At 40.3% G+C, this 21,554-nt stretch overlaps 1 protein-coding gene across 1 annotated transcript in view; it reads left to right on the plus strand.

The window, feature by feature from the left end:
* The window catches only part of LOC139761194 (KICSTOR complex protein SZT2-like), a 388,469-nt gene that overhangs the window by 42,394 nt on the left and 324,521 nt on the right, over positions 1–21,554 (plus strand). The window contains exons 14-19 of the mRNA XM_071685224.1: positions 6,754–6,858; positions 7,869–8,008; positions 10,771–11,001; positions 15,480–15,558; positions 15,728–15,855; positions 16,771–16,933. Coding sequence (XP_071541325.1) covers positions 6,754–6,858; positions 7,869–8,008; positions 10,771–11,001; positions 15,480–15,558; positions 15,728–15,855; positions 16,771–16,933 — 846 coding nt within the window. The remainder of the gene's footprint in view (positions 1–6,753; positions 6,859–7,868; positions 8,009–10,770; positions 11,002–15,479; positions 15,559–15,727; positions 15,856–16,770; positions 16,934–21,554) is intronic.

The raw sequence follows: 21,554 nt of genomic DNA on the forward strand, positions 1-21,554 counted from the left end.
TAAGGGAATAATTGGTGTACATGGGGTGTTCAGTGTTGTAAATGGAAATGTTGAAGAGCTTGTAGATTTATGTGCTGAAAAAGGACTGGTGATTGGGAATACCTGGTTTAAAAAGAGAGATATACATTAGTATGCGTATGTAAGAAGGAGAGATGGCCAGAGAACGTTATTGGATTGTGTTAATTGATGGGCGTGCGAAAGAGAGACTTTTGGATGTTAACATGCTGAGAGGTGCAACTGGAGGGATGTCTGATCATTATCTTGTGGAGGTAAAGGTGAAGATTTGTAGAGGTTTTCAGAAAAGAAGAGAGAATGTTGGGGTGAAGAGAGTGGTGAGAGTAAGTGAGCTTGGGAAGGAGACTTGAGTGAGGAAGTACTAGGCGAGACTGAGTACAGAATGGAAAAAGGTGAGAACAAAGGATGTAAGGGGAGTGGAGGAGGAGTGGGATGTATTTAGGGAAGCAGTGATGGCTTGCGCAAAAGATACTTGTGGCATGAGAAGCATGGGAGGTGGGCAGATTAGAAAGGGTAGTGATGTTGGGATGAAGAAGTAAGATTATGAGTGAAAGAGAAGAGAGAGGCATTTGGGCATAATGCAAATGACTGGGAGATGTATAAAAGAAAGAGGCAGGAGGTCAAGAGAAAGGTGCAAGAGGTAAAAAAGAGGGCAAATGAGAGTTGGGGTGAGAGAGTATCATTAGATTTTAGGGAAAGTAAAAAGATGTTTTGGAAGGAGGTAAATAAAGTGCATAAGATAAGGGAACAAATGGGAACATCAGTGAAGGGGGCTAATGGGAAGGTGATAACAAGTAGTGGTGATGTGAGAGGGAGATGGAGTGAGTATTTTGAAGGTTTGTTGAATGTGTTTGATGATAGTGTGCAAAGTGAGAGGTAAGGGAGAATGATTTGATAAACAGAGAAGAGGTAGTAAAGGCTTTGTGGAAGATGAAAGCTGGCAAGGCAGTGGGTTTGGAAGGTATTGCAGTGGAATTTATTAAAAAAGAGGGTGACTGTATTGGTGACTGGTTGGTAAGGTTGTTTAATGTATGTATGACTCATGGTGAGGTGCCTAAGGATTGGCGGAATGCTTGCATAGTGCCATTGTACAAAGGCAAAGGGGATAGAAGTGAGTGCTCAAATTACAGAGGTATAAGTTTGTTAAGTATTCCTGGGAAATTATATGTGAGGGTAGAGACTGAGAGGGTGAAGGCATGTACAGAGCATCAGATTGGGGAAGAGCAGTGTGGCTTCAGAAGTGGTAGAGGATATGTGAATTAGGTGTTTGCTTTGAAGAATGCATGTGAGAAATACTTAGAAAAGCAAATGGATTTGTATGTAGCGTTTATGGATCTGGAGAAGGCATATTGTAGAGTTGAGAGAGATGCTCTGTGGAAGGTATTAAGAATATATGGTGTGGAAAGCAAGTTGTTAGAAGCAGTGAAAAGTTTTTATCGAGGATGTAAGGCATGTGTACTTGTAGGAAGAGAGGAAAGTGATTGGTGCTCAGTGAATGTAGGTTTGCGGCAGGGGTGTGTGATGTCTCTATGCTTGTTTAATTTGTTTATGGATGGAGTTGTTAGAGAGGCGAATGCAAGAGTTTTGGAAAGAGGGGCAAGTATGCAGTCTGTTGGGGATGAGAGAGCTTGGGAAGTGAGTCAGTTGTTGTTCGCTGATGATACAGTGCTGGTGGCTGATTCGTGTGAGAAACTGCAGAAGCTGGTGACTGAGTTTGGTAAAGTGTGTGAAAGAAGAAAGCTGAGAGTATATGTGAATAAGAGCAAGGTTATTAGGTACAGTAGGGTTGAGGGAAAGTCAAATGGGAGGTAAGTTTGAGTGGAGAAAAACTGGAGGAAGTAAAGTGTTTTAGATATCTGGGAGTGGATTTGGTAGCAGATGGAACCATGGAAGTGGAAGTGAACCATAGGGTGGGGGAGGGGGTGAAAGTTCTGTGAGTGTTGAAAAATGTGGGGAAGTTGAGAACGTTATCTTTGAAAGCAAAGATGGGTATGTTTGAAGGAATAGTGGTTCCAACAGTGTTATATGGTTGCGACGCGTGGGCTATAGATAGAGTTGTGTGGAGTAGGGTGGATGTGCTGGAAATGAGATGTTTGAGGACAATATGAGGTGTGAGGTGGTTTAATCGAGTAAGTAATGAAAGGGTAAGAGAGATGTGTGGTGGTAAAAAGAGTGTGGTTGAGAGAGCAGAAGAGGGTGTTTTGAAATGGTTTGGTCAGATGGAGAGAATGAGTGAGGAAAGATTGACCAAGAGGATATATGTGTCGGAGGTGGAGGGAACGAGAAGCGGGAGACCCAATTGGAGGTGGAAAGATGGAGTGAAAAAGATTTTGAGTGATCGGGGCCTGAACATGCAGGAGGGTGAAAGGCGGGCAAGGAATAGAGTGAATTGGATCGATGTGGTATACTGGGGTAGACGTGCTGTCAATGGATTGAATCAGGGCATGTGAAGCGTCTGGGGCAAACCATGGAAAGTTGTGTGGGGCCTGGATGTGGAAAGGGAGCTGTGCTATCGGGCATTATTACATGACAGCTAGAAACTGAGTGTGAACGAATGTGGCCTTTGTATCTTTTCCTAGTGCTACCTCGCACACATGAGGGGGGAGGGGGATGGTATTCCATGTGTGGCGAGGTGGCGATGGGAATGAATAAAGGCAGACAGTGTGAATTGTGTGCATGGGTATATATGTATGTGTCTGTGTGTGTATATATATGTGTACATTGAGATGTATAGGTATGTATATTTGCGTGTGTGGACATGTATGTATATACATGTGTATGGGGGTGGGTTGGGCCATTTCTTTCGTCTGTTTCCTTGCGCTACCTCGCAAACGCGGGAGACAGCGACAAAGCAAAATGAAAAAATATATATATATATATATATATATATATATATATATATATATATATTATATATATAATATATATATATATATATATATATATATACATATATATATATATTTTTTTTTTTTAACTTCGCCATTTCCCGCGTTAGCAAGGTAGCGTTAAGAACAGAGGACTGGGCCTTTTTTGGAATATCCTCACCTGGCCCCACTCTGTTCCTTCTTTTGGAAAATTAAAAAAAAAAACGAAAGGGGAGGATTTCCAGCCCCCTGCTCCCTCCCCTTTTAGTCGCCTTCTACGACATGCAGGGAATAACAAGTAGTGGTGATGTGAGAAGGAGATGGAGTGAGTATTTTGAAGGTTTGTTGAATGTGTTTGATGATAAAGTGGCAGATATAGGGTGTTTTGGTCGAGGTGGTGTGCAAAGTGAGAGGGTTAGGGAAAATGATTTGGTAAATAGAGAAGAGGTAGTAAAAGCTTTACGGAAGATGAAAGCCGGCAAGGCAGCAGGTTTGGATGGTATTGCAGTGGAATTTATTAAAAAATGGGGTGACTGTATTGTTGACTGGTTGGTAAGGTTATTTAATGTATGTATGATTCATGGTGAGGTGCCTGAAGATTGGCGGAATGCTTGCATAGTGCCATTGTACAAAGGCAAAGGGGATAAGAGTGAGTGCTCAAATTACAGAGGTATAAGTTTGTTGAGTTTTCCTGGTAAATTATATGGGAGGGTATTGATTGAGAGGGTGAAGGCATGTACAGAGCATCAGATTGGGGAAGAGCAGTGTGGTTTCAGTAGTGGTAGAGGATGTGTGGATCAGGTGTTTGCTTTGAAGAATGTATGTGAGAAATACTTGGAAAAACAAATGGATTTGTATGTAGCATTTATGGATCTGGAGAAGGCATATGATAGAGTTGATAGAGATGCTCTCTGGAAGGTTTTAAGAATATATGGTGCGGGAGGCAAGTTGTTAGTAGCAGTGAAAAGTTTTTATCGAGGATGTAAGGCATGTGTACGTGTAGGAAGAGAGGAAAGTGATTGGTTCTCAGTGAATGTAGGTTTGCGGCAGGGGTGTTTGATGTCTCCTTGGTTTTTTAATTTGTTTATGGATGGGGTTGTTAGGGAGGTAAATGCAAGAGTTTTGGAAAGAGGGGCAAGTATGCAGTCTGTTGTGGATGAGAAAGCTAGGGAAGTGAGTCAGTTGTTGTTCGCTGATGATACAGCGCTGGTGGCTGATTCATGTAAGAAACTGCAGAAGCTGGTGACTGAGTTTGGTAAAGTGTGTGAAAGAAGAAAGTTGAGAGTAAATGTGAATAAGAGCAAGGTTATTAGGTACAGTAGGGTTGAGGGTCGTCAATTGGGAGGTAAGTTTGAATGGAGAAAAACTGGAGGAAGTGTTTTAGATATCTGGGAGTGGATCTGGCAGCGGATGGAACCATGGAAGCGGAAGTGAATCATAGGGTGGGGGAGGGGGCGAAAATTCTGGGAGCCTTGAAGAATGTTTGGAAGACGAGAACATTATCCCGGAAAGCAAAAATGGGTGTGTTTGAAGGAATAGTGGTTCCAACAATGTTGTATGGTTGCGAGGCGTGGGCTATGGATAGAGTTGTGCGCAGGAAGGTGGATGTGCTGGAAATGAGATGTTTGAGGACAATATGTGGTGTGAGGTGGTTTGATCGAGTAAGTAATGTAAGGGTAAGAGAGATGTGTGGAAATAAAAAGAGCATGGTTGAGAGAGCAGGAAAGGGTGTTTTGAAATGGTTTGGTCGCATGGAGAGAATGAGTGAGGAAAGATTGACCAAGAGGATATATGTGTCAGAGGTGGAGGGAACGAGGAGAAGTGGAAGACCAAATTGGAGGTGGAAAGATGGAGTGAAAAAGATTTTGTGTGATCGGGGCCTGAACATGCAGGAGGATGAAAGGAGGGCAAGGAATAGAGTGAATTGGATCGATGTGGTATACCGGGGTTGACGTGCTGTCAGTGGATTGAATCAGGGCATATGAAGCGTCTTGGGTAAACCATGGAAAGTTGTGTGGGGCATGGATGTGGAAAGGGAGCTGTGGTTTCAGGCATTATTGCATGACAGCTAGAGACTGAGTGTGAACGAATGGGGCCTTTGTTGTCTTTTCCTAGTGCTACCTCGCACACATGAGGGGGGAGGGGGATGGTATTCCATGTGTGGCGAGGTGGCGATGGGAATGAATAAAGACAGACAGTGTGAATTGTGTGCATGGGTATATATGTATGTGTCTGTGTGTGTATATATATGTGTACATTGAGATGTATAGGTATGTATATTTGCGTGTGTGGACGTGTATGTATATACATTGTGCATGGGGGTGGGTTGGGCCATTTATTTCGTCTATTAGCTTGCGCTACCTCGCAAACGTGGGAGACAGCGACAAAGCAAAGTAAATAAGAATAAATATATAAATATATAAATATATAAATATTTTTTTTTTCTTTTTTCTTTGACGCTGTCTCCCGCGTTTGCGAGGTAGCACAAGGAAACAGACAAAAGAAATGGCCCAACCCCCCCCCATACACATGTATATACATACGTCCACACACGCAAATATACATACCTACACAGCTTCACATGCCCTGATTCAATCCACTGACAGCACGTCAACCCCGGTATACCACATCGATCCAATTCACTCTATTCCTTGCCCTCCTTTCACCCTCCTGCATGTTCAGGCCCCGATCACACAAAATCTTTTTCACTCCATCTTTCCACCTCCAATTTGGTCTCCCACTTCTCCTCGTTCCCTCCACCTCCGACACATATATCCTCTTGGTCAATCTTTCCTCACTCATTCTCTCCATGTGCCCAAACCATTTCAAAACACCCTCTTCTGCTCTCTCAACCACGCTCTTTTTATTTCCACACATCTCTCTTACCCTTACGTTACTTACTCGATCAAACCACCCCATACCACACATTGTCCTCAAACATCTCATTTCCAGCACATCCATCCTCCTGCGCACAACTCTATCCATAGCCCACGCCTCGCAACCATACAACATTGTTGGAACCACTATTCCTTCAAACATACCCATTTTTGCTTTCCGAGATAATGTTCTCGACTTCCACACATTCTTCAAGGCTCCCAGGATTTTCGCCCCCTCCCCCACCCTATGATCCACTTCCGCTTCCATGGTTCCATCCGCTGCCAGATCCACTCCCAGATATCTAAAACACTTTACTCCCTCCAGTTTTTCTCCATTCAAACTTACCTCCCAATTGACTTGACCCTCAACCCTACTGTACTTAATTACCTTGCTCTTATTCACATTTACTCTTAACTTTCTTCTTTCACACACTTTACCAAACTCAGTCACCAGCTTCTGCAGTTTCTCACACGAATCAGCCACCACGTGGGAGACAGCAACAAAGCAAAATAAATAGAATGTATATATATACATTGAGATGTATAGGTATGTATATTTGCATGTGTGGATGTGTAGGTATATACTTGTGTATGTGGGTGGGTTGGGCCATTCTTTCGTTTGTTTCCTTGCGCTACCTTGCTAATGCGGGAGACAGTGACAAAGTAAAATTAAAATAGATATATTTATCGCTGTCTCCCACATTAGCGAGGTAGTGCAAGGAAACAGATGAAAGAATGGCCCAACCCACCCACATACACATGTATATACATAAATGCCCACTCACGCACATATACATACCTATACATTTCAACATATACATATGCAGACATATACATATATACACATGTACATATTCATACTTGCTGCCTTCATCCGTTTTAGACAAAGTAGATCATGTTCTTGGGTTGCAATTACAAATTATTTCTGTCAGTGGAGGTTCATCCCGAATAAAGTTGATGGAGAACTGTGACTACTTAGGTTATTATACCCACAGATGGTGGCTCATATATGTGAAAAGATTCAAGGACTCACATTCCCGTCACGCATGGGACTAACTGAACGTAGCAAGTCGTTACCACCATCCATACATCAGCCACAGGTAAATGCGTAAGTGGTTTTAAGTTCATCTATCAGTTGGTTGGTAATATTTTTTAACCCATGGTAACACTGGAAATGGTACAAAGGAGTACCTTCCCAAACATGTTAATTGTTGATTATCTGCACAGGTTCACTTACCTTACAGTAAAGTAAACAACAACACTTGGGAATGTTTGTTCGTGAATTCTTTGTATAAAGAGCTAGTGCTGTTGGCTTTTGATGATATGGAAGATTCTGTGAATTGAATAATGGTTACCACAAGAGATATGCAAAAGAAGTAGAAGGATGGATGCATGAAAAGACAGAGGGACTGAAGTATGGTGAAACAACATCTGAAAGAAAATTAGAGGAATGATAATGATTAAGCGTAGTGTGAATGTAGACAAGTTAAAAGGTACACTGGGTGAAAAGACTGTTTCTCAACTTTTCTTTTATTAATTTTTTCCATGTATTACTAAAGTCAGTTAGCCAGACTGGCTTAGAAATTTCGTATCACAAGAAAGATGTCAAGATTGTTACCTTTATATTTTTCATCAATGGACAGAGTCATATGAACATAAAAGAGAGCATTTGCTCACAGGAGAATGGAAACATTTCTTAAACCCAGAGAATAGGGCCTATCCATGTAAATTCATCCTTCTTGACTTGTCGTATCCTCTCTGATCTTTTTAACCTCATTTTCCTCTTCATCAAACTTAGGCATTACATGATCAACTCTTTCCAATTGGTGTACCATATATGATATCCTCAGGTTCATTGTTGCATTGTGTGAAGATAAGATCTATTTAAGTTGGGGTATTAGCCTCTTTGAAAGTTGTGTGCTCAGTGATTTGGTGATATGGGAAATAGCTATGTATATATACCCTTGTTTCTTCAGCTAAAGGGAGCTTAGATAATATGTTGATAGAAAGATTGATTGCAGAGCCATGGAAGAACACAAGCTATTAACCATATGCTAATAACTGCATATCATAATTGATGCTAGTAAATTGAAAGATATATATTTTTCAGGACAAAGTAGGAGAGGATATGTCCATATCAGTGTCAAGTGACTTGAGACAAGTTGGAGTACGACCAGTCCTCACCCGTGTAGCCTCCAATATTCCTTGTTGTGTCATTACCCACAAGCCAATTGAGAAGATTCTTATATGGTTAGTTATATCAGGTGGTCTTTTGAATTGCTTTCAACATGATTTTGTAGTGCACTCTCGCTCTTACTGCATTTGTAAGAAAATAACATACTTAAGTGTGATTCACCCCATGATAACTCTGAACCACCATCATATGATTTTGAATGTCTCAGAAAAAATGTGCTCATAGGGTATTGATCTAGAGGGTAAAGGCATGTATAGAGCATCAGATTGGGTAAGAGCAGTGTGGTTTCAGAAGTGGTAGAGGATGTGTGGATCAGGTGTTTGCTTTGAAGAATGTATGTGAGAAATACTTAGAAAAGCAAATGGATTTGTATGTAGCATTTATGGATCTGGAGAAGGCATATGATAGAGTTGATAGAGATGCTTTTTGGAAGGTTTGAAGAGTACATGGTGTGGAGGTAAGGTGCTAAAAGTAGTGAAAAGTTTTTACCAAGGATGTAAGGCATGTGTAGGAGTAGGAAGAGAGGAAAGTGATTGATTCCTAGTGAATGTTTGTTTGCAGGAGGGGTGCATGACGTCTCTATGGTTGTTTAATTTGTTCATGGATGGGGTGATTAGGGAGGTGAATGCAAGAATTTTGGAGAGAGGGGCAAGTATGCAGTGTGTTGTGGGTGAGAGGGCTTGGGAAGTGTCAGTTGTTGTACACTGATGATACATTGCTGGTGGCTGATTCAGGTGAGAAACTGCTGAAGTTGGTGACTGAGTTTAGAAAAGTGTGTGAAAGAAGAAAGTTGAGAGTAGATGTGAATAAGAGCAAAGTTATTAGGTTCATTAGGGCTGAGGGACAAGTTAATTTGGAGGTAAGTTTGAATGGAGAAAAACAGGAGGAAGTGTAGTGTTTTAGATATCTGGGAGTGGACTTAGCAGTGGATGGAACCATGGAAGTGGAAGTGAGTCACAGGGTGCGGGAGGGGGCGAAGGTTTTGGAAGCAATGAAGAATGAGTGGAAGGTGAGAACATTAACTTGGAGAGCAAAAATGGTTATGTTTGAGGGAATAGTGGTTTCAACAATGCTATATGGTTGCGAGGCATGGGCTATAGATAGGGTTGTGTAGAGTAGGGTGGATGTGTTGGAAATGAAATGTTTGAGGACAGTATGTGGTGTGAGGTGGTTTGATTAAGTATTGAAAAAGTAAGAGGGATGAGTGGTAATAAAAAAGTGTGGTTAAGAGAGCAGAAGAGGGTGTGTTGAAATGGTTTGGACACATGGAGAGAATGAGTGAGGAAAGATTGACAAAGAGGATGTATGTGTCAGAGGTGGAGGGAAGGAGAAGCGGGAGACCAAATTGGAGGAAGAAGGATGGAATGAAAAAGATTTTGAATGATTGGGGCCTGAACATACAGGAGGGTGAGAGGTGTGCAAGGAATAGAGTGAATTGGAAAGATGTGGTATACCGGGGTCGATGTGCTGTCAGTGGATTGAACCAGGGCATGTGAAGCATCTGGGGTAAATCATGGAAAGGTCTGTGGGACCTGGATGTGGAAAGGGAGCTGTGGTTTCAGTGCATTACACATGACAGCTAGAGACCGAGTGTGAACGAATGTGGCCTTTTTTCTTTTCCTGGCACTACCTCACTGGAGGGAGGGGAGTGGTATTTCATGTGTGGTGGGATGGCGACAGGAATGGATAAAGGCAGCAAGTATGAATATGTACATGTGTATGTATGTATATGTCTGTGTATGTATATGTATATATATGTTGAAATGTATATGTATGTATATGTGCGTGTATGGGCATTTATGTATATACATGTGTACGTGGATGGGTTGGCTCATTCTTCGTCTGTTTCCTTGCGCTACCTCGCTGACGTGGGAAATAGTGATTAAGTATGATTAATATAGATATAAAATGATAAACTGTCATATATAGTGCAATGAAATAAGAGCCTATTAACCACAGCCAAGCTCCTCATACCTTTCTGTGTTTCCCTTGACCACTTCATATGCCATGGCTCAGCCTATTGACAGCATGTTTTCCCATGTTTCCCACATTGCTCAAATTTCTTTGTCTCATGCATGCCTCACACCTTTCTCACTGCTCTGACTCTGCTCACCTAAAGAATCTTTCACCCCATCCTATTCATTATATAACCAGGAGAACTAAGAAATATTCCTAGAACAAACAACAGAAAATCTTAAAGTTGTGGTTGAAATCAGTCTCAAATGAGCCAGAGAGATGGTTGTTTAATCTAGGTGGCAGAGGTGCTGTATCCATCTTGTCTGCCATTTCCTGTGTTATTGAGGTAGCTCTAGAAATGCATGAAGAATGATCGTATTCGCCCACATCCGTTCACTAGTTGTCACGTACAATGCACTGAAACCACGGCCCCCTTTTCCACAACCATTCTTCACAGACATGTCCATGGTTTCTCCAGGGTGCTTCATGTGCCCTGGTTCAGTCCATATTCTTTTATGTCCTTATATTTATAACTTTTGGTAAGACATCCGGCAGCATAAGTGCCTTTGTTACTCTAGCTTTGATGTTCATTAAGAATGATGATGGTTTGCCTGAGTGTTATTAGCTTGCTGAATTATATTTTGACCATTTAGGATGTACCTACAGAAAAGTTTTCATTTCCACATAGCACCATCCCTTTTTCCTGTATTGTATGATAGTATACCTATATATGTGGGCTGTTATGCATTTTAGTTATTCAGAGAAATATTTGACAGCATGTTATTCACATTTTTTACACTTATTTCAGATATTATATTAATTTACAGCCTGTTTCATTCAGTGTGTTATGTTTCCCCTCAAGGTATGATAAGATGCCCAGCAACCTCTTAAGCAGTATTGTCCTGGAGACACCAGTGTGCTCATCCATCAAGTCTTTATATACCAAGCTGGGTGCAACCAAGTCTGCTACACACAATATAGCCTTGCTTTCTCGTTATCTCCACCATAGACGTTGGATTTGGGCAGTGCAGGCTCCCAGTGCTCCATCTGTGTCTCTCAATGCTGTAGCTAGAATTCTCAACACGCTTACAAGGTATATTGATAACCTTGGAACATATGTTTTTGTAAAGTGAGACACGGGAATTAGAAAGTAGGATGACTATTTGATTGTAAGTTGTGAATAAAAATTTTGCTAGGGGTTGTACATTTTCATGATTTCTTTGAGAAATTAGGAATGATAAAAAGCAGAATGATATGGGATGGTGAATTGATATTCACAGTTTTGTGTTGCAGTGACATCACAATATTATTATCATTATTATACGTAGTCGCTGTCTCCCACGTTAGCGAGGTAGCACAAGGAAACAGACAAAAGAATGGCCCAACCCACCCACATACACATGTATATACATAAACGCCAGCACACGCACATATACATATGTATATGACGTCACAATATCTATATCCCTGACATCAGGAATGTAGATAGATATATAGGGGGCAAATGGGGAGGTGATAACATGTAGTGGTGATGTGAGAAGGACATGGAGTGAGTATTTTGAAGGTTTGTTGAATGTGTTTGATGATAGAGTGGCAGATATAGGGTGTTTTGGTCGAGGTGGTGTGCAAAGTGAGAGGGTTAGGGAAAATGATTTGGTAAACAGAGAAGAGGTAGTAAAAGCTTTGCGGAAGATGAAAGCCGGCAAGGCAGTGGGTTTGGATGGTATTGCAGTGGAATTTATTAAAAAAGGGGGTGACTGTATTGTTGACTGGTTGGTAAGGTTATTTGATGTATGTATGATTCATGGTGAGGTGTCTGAGGAATGGCGGAATGCTTGCATAGTGCCATTGTACAAAGGCAAAGGGGATAAGAGTGAGTGCTCAAATTACAGAGGTATAAGTTTGTTGAGTATTCCTGGTAAATTATATGGGAGGGTATTGATTGAGAGGGTGAAGGCATGTACATAGCATCAGATTGGGGAAGAGCAGCGTGGTTTCAGAAGTGGTAGAGGATGTGTGGATCAGGTGTTTGCTTTGAAGAATGTATGTGAGAAATACTTAGAAAAGCAAATGGATTTGTATGTAGCATTTATGGATCTGGAGAAGGCATATGATAGAGTTGATAGAGATGCTCTGTAGAAGGTATTAAGAATATATGGTGTGGGAGGCAAGTTGTTAGAAGCAGTGAAAAGTTTTTATCAAGGATGTAAGGCATGTGTACGTGTAGGAAGAGAGGAAAGTGATTGGTTCTCAGTGAATGTAGGTTTGCAGCAGGGGTGTGTGATGTCTCCATGGTTGTTTAATTTGTTTATGGATGGGGTTGTTAGGGAGGTGAATGCAAGAGTTTTGGAAAGAGGGGCAAGTATGCAGTCTGTTGTGGATGAGAGAGCTTGGGAAGTGAGTCAGTTGTTGTTTGCTGATGATACAGTGCTGGTGGCTGATTCATGTGATAAACTGCAGAAGCTGGTGACTGAGTTTGGTAAAGTGTGTGAAAGAAGAAAGTTGAGAGTAAATGTGAATAAGAGCAAGGTTATTAGGTACGGTAGGGTTGAGGGTCAAGTCAATTGGGAGGTAAGTTTGAATGGAGAAAAACTGGAGGAAGTAAAGTGTTTTAGATATCTGGGAGTGGATTTGGCGGTGGATGGAACCATGGAAGTGGAAGTGAATCATAGGGTGGGGGAGGGGGTGAAAATTCTGGGAGCCTTGAAGAATGTGTGGAAGTCGAGAACATTATCTCGGAAAGCAAAAATGGGTATGTTTGAAGGAATAGTGGTTCCAACAATGTTGTATGGTTGCGAGGCATGGGCTATGCATAGAGTTGTGCGCAGGAAGGTGGATGTACTGGAAATGAGATGTTTGAGGACAATATGTGGTGCGAGGTGGTTTGATCAAGTAAGTAATTATAGGGTAAGAGAGATGTGTGGTAATAAAAAGAGTGTGGTTGAGAGAGCAGAAGAGGGTGTTTTGAAATGGTTTGGTCACTTGGAGAGAATGAGTGAGGAAAGATTGGTTGAGAGAGCAGAAGAGGGTGTTTTGAAATGGTTTGGTCACATGGAGAGAATGAGTGAGGAAAGATTGACCAAGAGGATATATGTGTCGGAGGTGGAGGGAACGAGAAGTGGGAGACCAAATTGGAGGTGGAAAGATGGAGTGAAAAAGATTTTGAGTGATCGGGGCCTGAACATGCAGGAGGGTGAAAGGCGTGCAAGGAATAAAGTGAATTGAAACGATGTGGTGTACCGGGTCGATGTGCTGTCAATGGATTGAACCAGGGCATGTGAAGCGACTGGGGTAAACCATGGAAAGTTCTGTGGGGCCTGGATGTGGAAAGGGAGCTGTGGTTTCGGTGCATTATTACATGACAGCTAGAGACTGAGTGTGAGCGAATGTGGCCTTTGTTGTCTTTTCCTAGCACCACCTCGCACACATAAGGGGGGAGGGGGTTGTTATTTCATGTGTGGCGAGGTGGCAATGGGAATGAATAAAGGCAGAGAGTATGAATTATGTACATGTGTATATATGTATATGTCTGTGTGTGTATATATATGTATACGTTGAGATGTATAGGTATGTATATTTGCGTGTGTAGACGTGTATGTATATACATGTGTTTGTGGGTGGGTTGGGTCATTCTTTCGTCTGTTTCCTTGTGCTACCTTGCTAACGCGGGAGACAGTGACGAAGCAAAATGAATATGAATATATAGATAGCATGTAACAGGGGACCTGTTGGACTGTGACTAGGTTACCTACTGAAGGAACTGAGGAATTTGATGACTATAACCACCTTACTAGTGATAGTTTATCTTGTCTGTTTTTAAATGAATCCGTTTTTAACATTTATGACAGAAGCAGGAAGTTTATTCTGGTTTATAGTTACTTTTTTTATGAGGAAATATTACCCTATATCATACCGAAGCCTTTTCCCTCTTAAAGGTAAGCTGTATCTGTTTGAACAATCCACATATACTTTGAACAAAGTATGTATATCATTTATTAGTTTTTTCTGTTGTATTGAAACTTATCTATGAAGAGAGACTAGAAAGAGTTCCTTCAATCTTTCTTTATATGGGTTGTTTCTTCGGCCTGATGTTAATCTTGCTGCCCATTTTGTGGGCTCTTTCGAGCTTGTCAAGATCTTTAGTTAAGCCGCCACATACCCAAGATGTGGTTGTACTAGTGAGTTATAGACGGTCAGGATTGTTTGTAATATTTTGTAATGAAAGTTTCTCTCTGGATCCATGTGCTTTATTTTTTCATTTCTTTTTCAATCCTATCTTAGTGAGGTAGCATTAGGAACACATAAACAATTGCTTCATTGGCACACATCCACTCTTTAGCCCACCATTTACAGTAAAGCTCCACAAACCATTCCACAGTTTACCTTGACCTCTCCTCATATCCTAGTTCAGCCTAGTGACAGCACAGTGCCCTGCATGTAACACATTGATCCAGTTCTTTTCACTCTGTGCATGCCTTTCATCCTCTTCAGTATTCAGGCACTGATACTTCAAAGCTTCTTTCACTCCATCCTTTCATCTCCTTCTCAGTCTTGGCCAAAGGAAATTATAGAAAGGTAAACAGGCATTAGAGATCTAGGAATCACCATAAACAAGAAAGAATTCCAAGAAAATATTGTGAAGATAACCCCCCCCCTCCTGACCTAATATTGAGCAAGTTGTTTTTTACATTTTAGGCATCATTCACAGACAAAGTCCACATATAGGCCAAGCCTTAATTGAAATATGAAAAAGGTTAATGAGAAGGGAAAGGGAGTAGAGAAATTTTTGAAATAGTTAGAGGGGGTGGAAAGCATTCTAAAAAGGAACAAACTGTTTTTATTAGGAAAAAAACATGATTGAGTAGAGAATTCCAAAGCTTTGAATTGCAAGGAAAGAAGATGTCACAACAGCCCACCCTTGCTTTGCCAGTGGCTATACAATATAGCAATTGTGATGCAGATGCGTGCCAAGCATTATGAGGTCTAGGTAATGTTTAGGGACCACAAGCAATCAGCTCTAAGGAGTAGAAACTGGAATGATATTTATAGAAGAAAGTAACACCACTGTAGCATAGGGTAATTGGGTCAAATTGTGAAGTCACATCTGATAAGTTGGACAAAAAGGAATACGATTCTCATTAAAGTTTTTATCATTCCAAAGGAGTCCATCGTTTTCCTGCTACTTTTTGTAGCACAGCATAAAAGGGATCCTGGGGTTATATATAATAAAAAATGATTTTTTTATAGATTTATTTGAGCTGAAATGTTGATATCTTTTTCTTCCCTTACACTTCTAGGCATTGGAATTCTTTACCCTCACTTGTGTTTTGCTAAGATGTGACCTATCTCCTTTTGAAAGGCAGGCTCTCTGTATCCTGTAAATCTCTAACAGTATTCTCTCTCTCTCATTTTTTTTAGCTGTTTTATATAGCAGCAAAAATGTTTTAGATTTCACTTTAGGCCTGGCTATTATGAGAACTAATATCTGTGCTGCTCAGAACCTTTAATACGGAAAATACTTACTTTTGAATGATTGCATTCATGATTGTCTTTTTTACCCCTTTTTCATAGAATAAGACTACAAGAAGGGTTCAACTTTGCTTATGCCTGCAATGGAATGATTACAATGGTTCGAGAATTTGACATGAAGGTAAGAAATTTATAAGATTTTTGTCACATACTCATGTATATATGTTTCTTTGGTAGCTGCCATTAGCACATGGTAAATTATCCTGTCCATTTAGTTTTGGTCTTCTGATATTTTTCAGATGAGGTCTAAGAAATAGTAATATTTTTGATTGAAAATTTTGATTATTCAGTTGGAGTTGAGCGAGAGTGATGGTGAAGGTCTTCTTGAGTCCTGTGCTGAGGGCGGCCTGGCAACCTTCCCCTGTGTTGCCCAGTATGTGATATTCCCACCACATATTACAAATTGCAGCAGAGACAGGTACATAAGAGACAGTATTAGGGTTTAGTTGATACAGTAGATATCACCATGCACTTACCACAGACAGAAGCTACCCTAGAAGTGTTGGCAATTTTGCTTTAGGGAGTTAGATTTCTTTGTGTCAGTTTAGACTAATATTTATGCTTCTCATTAGGTCTTTCTCATTATCACTTGTTGGTGCACAAATCAATATGTTAGGGTAAAGGTGATAAATGTCACAACATGCTAGTCACTTTCTTACCTTTTGTGCTTTTCTGCACAGAGTAAACGCATTAATTTTGCACAGCCAAAATTAATGTTAGATTAATTGTTTTTTTTTTCATACATATTTGCCTTCTCCTGTGTCAGCAAGGTAGCGTTAAGAACAGGGGAGTGAGCCTTAGAGGGAATATCCTCACTTGGCCCCCTTCTCTGTTCCTTCTTTTGGAAAATCAAAAAATGAGAGAGGAGGATTTCCAGCTCCCTGCTCCCTCCCCTTTTAGTCACGTTCTACGACACGCAGGGAATACGTGGGAAGTATTCTTTCTTCCCCATCCCCAGGAATACTTAAGTTGTAGGTATGACTTCCCGTGCAGAGATGTTCATTATTTGAAGTATAGAGGGGTCCTATGTAGTTGCTTCATTTAGTGATGTGCTTTACTATCCTCTATCAGGTAGAGAACAAATTTGCTGTAAGTTGTGAAGTTTTGATTTTAGGTTGTTTATTTTGTTTCTTATCATACAAATTTATTATAGAAAATATGGTCAGAACTCACAAAAAAGGTGAGCATTGAAAGACTGACTTCAGAAGATCAAACCAGGATCTCCCTGTACTTGAAGGCAATTTCATGGGTCCACATATAAATTTTGGATGAATGATTGAAGGAAAAGTAGTAATACTTCAAATGTATTTTTGGCTTTTCATTATCATTACAGTATTGTTGATGAAGACTGGGAGGAAGGAGACAGCGTGGAAGCTGATGGAGAGATGCAGATAGTTACAGAGTGCTGGGTTGAGCCACAGAATGGAGTGGTCACTTCCCTTTCACCCCATGCTCTCCACCTGCATAACTGCAGCTACCGTCAATTGGCACAGGCGGTAAGTATGTGCAGACTTCATTGGCATCCTAACAGTGCTGGACTATGCATGGTAATCATTCCCATTAGTATTGTGTAAGATTTTAAATGTTGTATGTATTCAAGATTTTGTCTTGTAACCAGATGAATAATCCATCCTTTCATCCTCTATACTTTTTCACCATTTTGCATATTAGTGAGGTAGTGCCAGGAACAGACAGAAAAGGCCTCATTCATTCACATCCATTCTCTAGCAGTCATGTGTAATGCCCTTAAATGGAAGAGAATGAAAGATTTATAGAATAATTCCATATCAAATGGTGATGATGGAGATAGTTAGGGCATAGTTAAGGAAATACAAAGGAGAGATTACTGAATTCATAATTTTGAAAAAATGAATGCACCATTGCAGGGAACAATGAATTTTAAAGAATTTGATAATAAAAGGGAGAGGATATTTTTAACCTTATCCTCATCATCCCTGGATTCCTTTATGGGAATTCCTTAGCACTCTTTGAGTCTGCTACATCCCTTGAGCACAGATGTTTAAATATGTCAAAAAAATATTAGTATGGATTTTGATTTACTAAATGTATTAAGTGAAACAAAATAGATAGCTGAAGGAATGTGAAAAATAATTGTATGTGGATAATTTGTTCAGGAGTAGATGTTTAGGGTTAAAGATGTAAATATATTTTTCTTCATTCAAGAAAAGAGTGTGTAGATTTCAAAATTATTAACTTTATATTTAAATATGAGAAAGAAAACTTGTTTTCTAAACATATTTTAGATGCATATAAATGGTTGTCACCAGCTTCTGCAGTGTGTGAAAGAAGAAAGTTAAGAGTAAATGTGAATAAGAGCAAGGTATTAGGTACAGTAGGGTTGAGGGTCAAGTCAATTGGGAGGTAAGTTTCAATGGAGAAAAAGTGGAGGAAGTAAAGTGTTTTAGATATCTGGGAGTGGATCTGGCAGCGGATGGAACCATGGAAGCGGAAGTGGATCATAGGGTGGGGGAGGGGGCGAAAATCCTGGGAGCCTTGAAGAATGTGTGGAAGTCGAGAACATTATCTCGGAAAGCAAAAATGGGTATGTTTGAAGGAATAGTGGTTCCAACAATGTTGTATGGTTGTGAGGCGTGGGCTATGGATAGAGTTGTGTGCAGGAGGATGGATGTGCTGGAAATGAGATGTTTGAGGACAATGTGTGGTGTGAGGTGGTTTGATCGAGTAAGTAATGTAAGGGTAAGAGAGATGTGTGGAAATAAAAAGAGCGTGGTTGAGAGAGCAGAAGAGGGTGCTTTGAAATGGTTTGGGCACATGGAGAGAATGAGTGAGGAGAGATTGACCAAGAGGATATATGTGTCGGAGGTGGAGGGAACGAGGAGAAGTGGGAGACCAAATTGGAGGTGGAAAGATGGAGTGAAAAAGATTTTGTGTGATTGGGGCCTGAACATGCAGGAGGGTGAAAGGCGGGCAAGGAATAGAGTAAATTGGATCAATGTGGTATACCGGGGTAGACGTGCTGTCAGTGGATTGAATCAGGGCATGTGAAGCGTCTTGGGTAAACCATGGAAAGTTGTGAGGGGCCTGGATGTGGAAAGGGAGCTGTGGCATCGGGCATTATTACATGACAGCTAGAGACTGAGTGTGAACGAATGTGGCCTTTGTTGTCTTTTCCTAGCGCTACCTCGCACACATAAGGGGGGAGGGGGTTGTTATTCCATGTGTGGCGAGGTGGTGATGGGAATAAATAAAGGCAGAAGTATGAATTATGTACATGTATATATATGTATATGTCTGTGTGTGTATATATATGTGTACATTGAGATGTATAGGTATGTATATTTTGCGTGTGTGGACGTGTATGTATATACATGTGTATGGGGGTGGGTTGGGCCATTTCTTTCGTCTTTTTCCTTGCGCTACCTTGCAAACGCGGGAGACAGCGACAAAGCAAAATAATATAAATAATAATGTATAAAAAGAAAATGTTTTTATGAAATTAAAATGAGGTGAGTATAACGTACTTATTAATGTACATGTATAAATAGTGTATGTATGTATGATATATGTAGTGGATGTAGATGGTTTGAAATGGTGCATTATGCTGCTCCTGACAGGAACTGTAAATTGATGTATGTTATGTATTTGAGAAGGGGTATATTTGTAGGGATGGCCTCCACAGTCTTCATTATCTTTTTAGATGTCCATTTAGTTCTAAGCAGCATCAAGAACAGGTAGAATTGCAGTCATCTCCTTTATGGTGTCTCAGAGTTACTCTTAAGGAGGAATTTTTGGTTGAAGCATTCACATAAAACACTGAAAGCCATTTTAATGCATCTCAAACGTGGATACTGAAGTCGTTTGAAAACTGTAGTAGTAGTTGCCAAAATTAATTGTTGTATAGAATAGTAAGGAAAAGATAATGAAATGAAAGATTCAAGTTAATGAAGGAAAAAAATGCCAAGAAAGCATTTAAACAATTTAAGGAGGTGCAGTGGTTGACATGGAAGTAGATTTGCATAGAGTCCATTCCTGCATTCTCTCTCTTTCCTTATACATAGGTCTTGATAATAGTTCTGGTATGCTGAAATTAGCTTTAATTCATGATAATTCATCATAATAAATGAATTGAGTATTTAGAAAAGATGTACACATATGCAGGTAGGATTATAAGAATATTTATATGATGTTAGGACTTAGAATCCCATTCTCTTCCTGATCACCTTTATGGATTTCATAGTGTTAGGTTACTGGTAGTCTTTCGTATGTGACACTTTTATTGTAGTCCTAAACATTTTCAAAACATTTGGCAGCATGTGGCATGTCTTTGCTATCTAAATTTCCTTTGTTTTTTTCTGTTTCTGCTCTGTAATGCATACATTCCTCTCTGGTTGTTCCATTGTAATAGTCACTGATGGAGTGACTTCCCCCTCCTATCCTGTTGATAGTTTTGTTCTTTAAAATTCTACCCTATCAGCTTGTCTTTTTCTTCTCCCAATAAATGATCTCCCTTCTTCAAATAACCTAGGGTGTGTTTTGCCATTGTCATGTCATTCACCAAATATATATTCATGAAATTAGAAGATTAAAGGAATCAGGTTTCAAAGTCAGGTTGTAAAGGATGAGTATGTTTATATAAGTGTTTTCTGATAGCCACAAGTATATAGGCATTGATGACCAGTAAGAACAACTGTGAATGCCTCGAGTCGAAGACTGGAGACTCGATGTATAACTGGACTTCAAATTTAAACCTCATTCCATGGCAATTTAATCCTTTCCTTAACTGAATAAATGTTTGTGATTTTCTTCCTCATATCTGTGCGCATTCAGATTATTTTGTTATTGCATGTAATACAATAATTTTCTTTATGTTGTTGGTGATAATGGCTATAATGTGATCATCTGATTGTACTGTTTTAGGAATATTATTTGTGATCTCAATCATGATTATAGTGGTAAGGATGTTAATTCTATGGTTACAGAGGTTGTGCTCAATATAATGGTTGTTTTTTGGGGTGCTAATGATTGTGATCATAACTTTGAAGGTGGTGCCAGTGTTGATAATGAAGATAGAATGTGTAGTGATGGGGTATAGTGTGGTAATGGCTGTTTTTTTGTCACCGTCATATTTGGGGTTAGTAATGTTGATTGTGATTATGAACATGCAGTGATGTTGATGGTGATTATGATGATGGTATTGATGGTGATTTTGCTGGTTATAATCCATGTGATGATGATGGTCATATTTGCGATGATATTGCTTGAGTGACTGATATATGATGATGATTGGGATAGTGGCGAGGTAAGTAGGATCTGTAATATTATTGATGATTGGAGTTTGTGAGTGTACTAATGGTCATGAATGTTAGTGTTCATGTTTGTATGCCATTGTTAAAGGAGATGGTCGCGTTGGTGATGTTCAGTATGTTGGTGATGATGATGGCCATGTTGGGAGTAGTAATGCTTTGATGATGTTCATCATGGTAATGTTGATTGCCATGATGGTGCTGTTGGAGCAGGAGGAGAAGGAGGAGGAGGGCGCGATATATCTTCAGATAAGGCTCCTCATATCTCAGCCACTTGTTTGTACAGACCTGATAACTCAGACCTGCCCCACCTTCATTGGTGAACCATGTCCACCTTCCCTGGGAAAAGTGTGGCCCCACGACTTGCATGTGAATTGTGGCCCATCTCTGGGAGACTGTGGCCCGCCCCTCCCCCCCAACCCAACACCTATATGTAAATTGTGGCCATCATCCTGGGTGGAGCATGACCACAATTGTTGCATGTTGATTTTGTGGGTCCCAGCACATACATTGTTCATTGTGGCCAGATGCCTCTCTAGTTGCCATCTATATCGAGGAATATTCATAAGTTCCTTCCTTAAGTGAAGTTACTTGTAATTGATATTTTAAGTGCCTCTCCCGGTGACATACTTTACATAAGTGAAATATGGCGACTTGTAATTGATTCCTAGGGGAGAAGTGGCCACCTTTGCTTCTCGTAGGGGAGAAGTGGCCACCTTCGCTACTAACCTAGGAAGAAATGGCCACCTTCATTTCTTTCCATGGGGAGTCTCCATCTTGTTTTTTCAAGGGAGAAGTGGCCACTTTTGGTACTTCCCAAGGGAGAAATGGC

The sequence above is a fragment of the Panulirus ornatus genome, chromosome 39, assembly GCF_036320965.1.
Source record: "Panulirus ornatus isolate Po-2019 chromosome 39, ASM3632096v1, whole genome shotgun sequence".
NCBI lineage: Eukaryota > Metazoa > Arthropoda > Malacostraca > Decapoda > Palinuridae > Panulirus > Panulirus ornatus.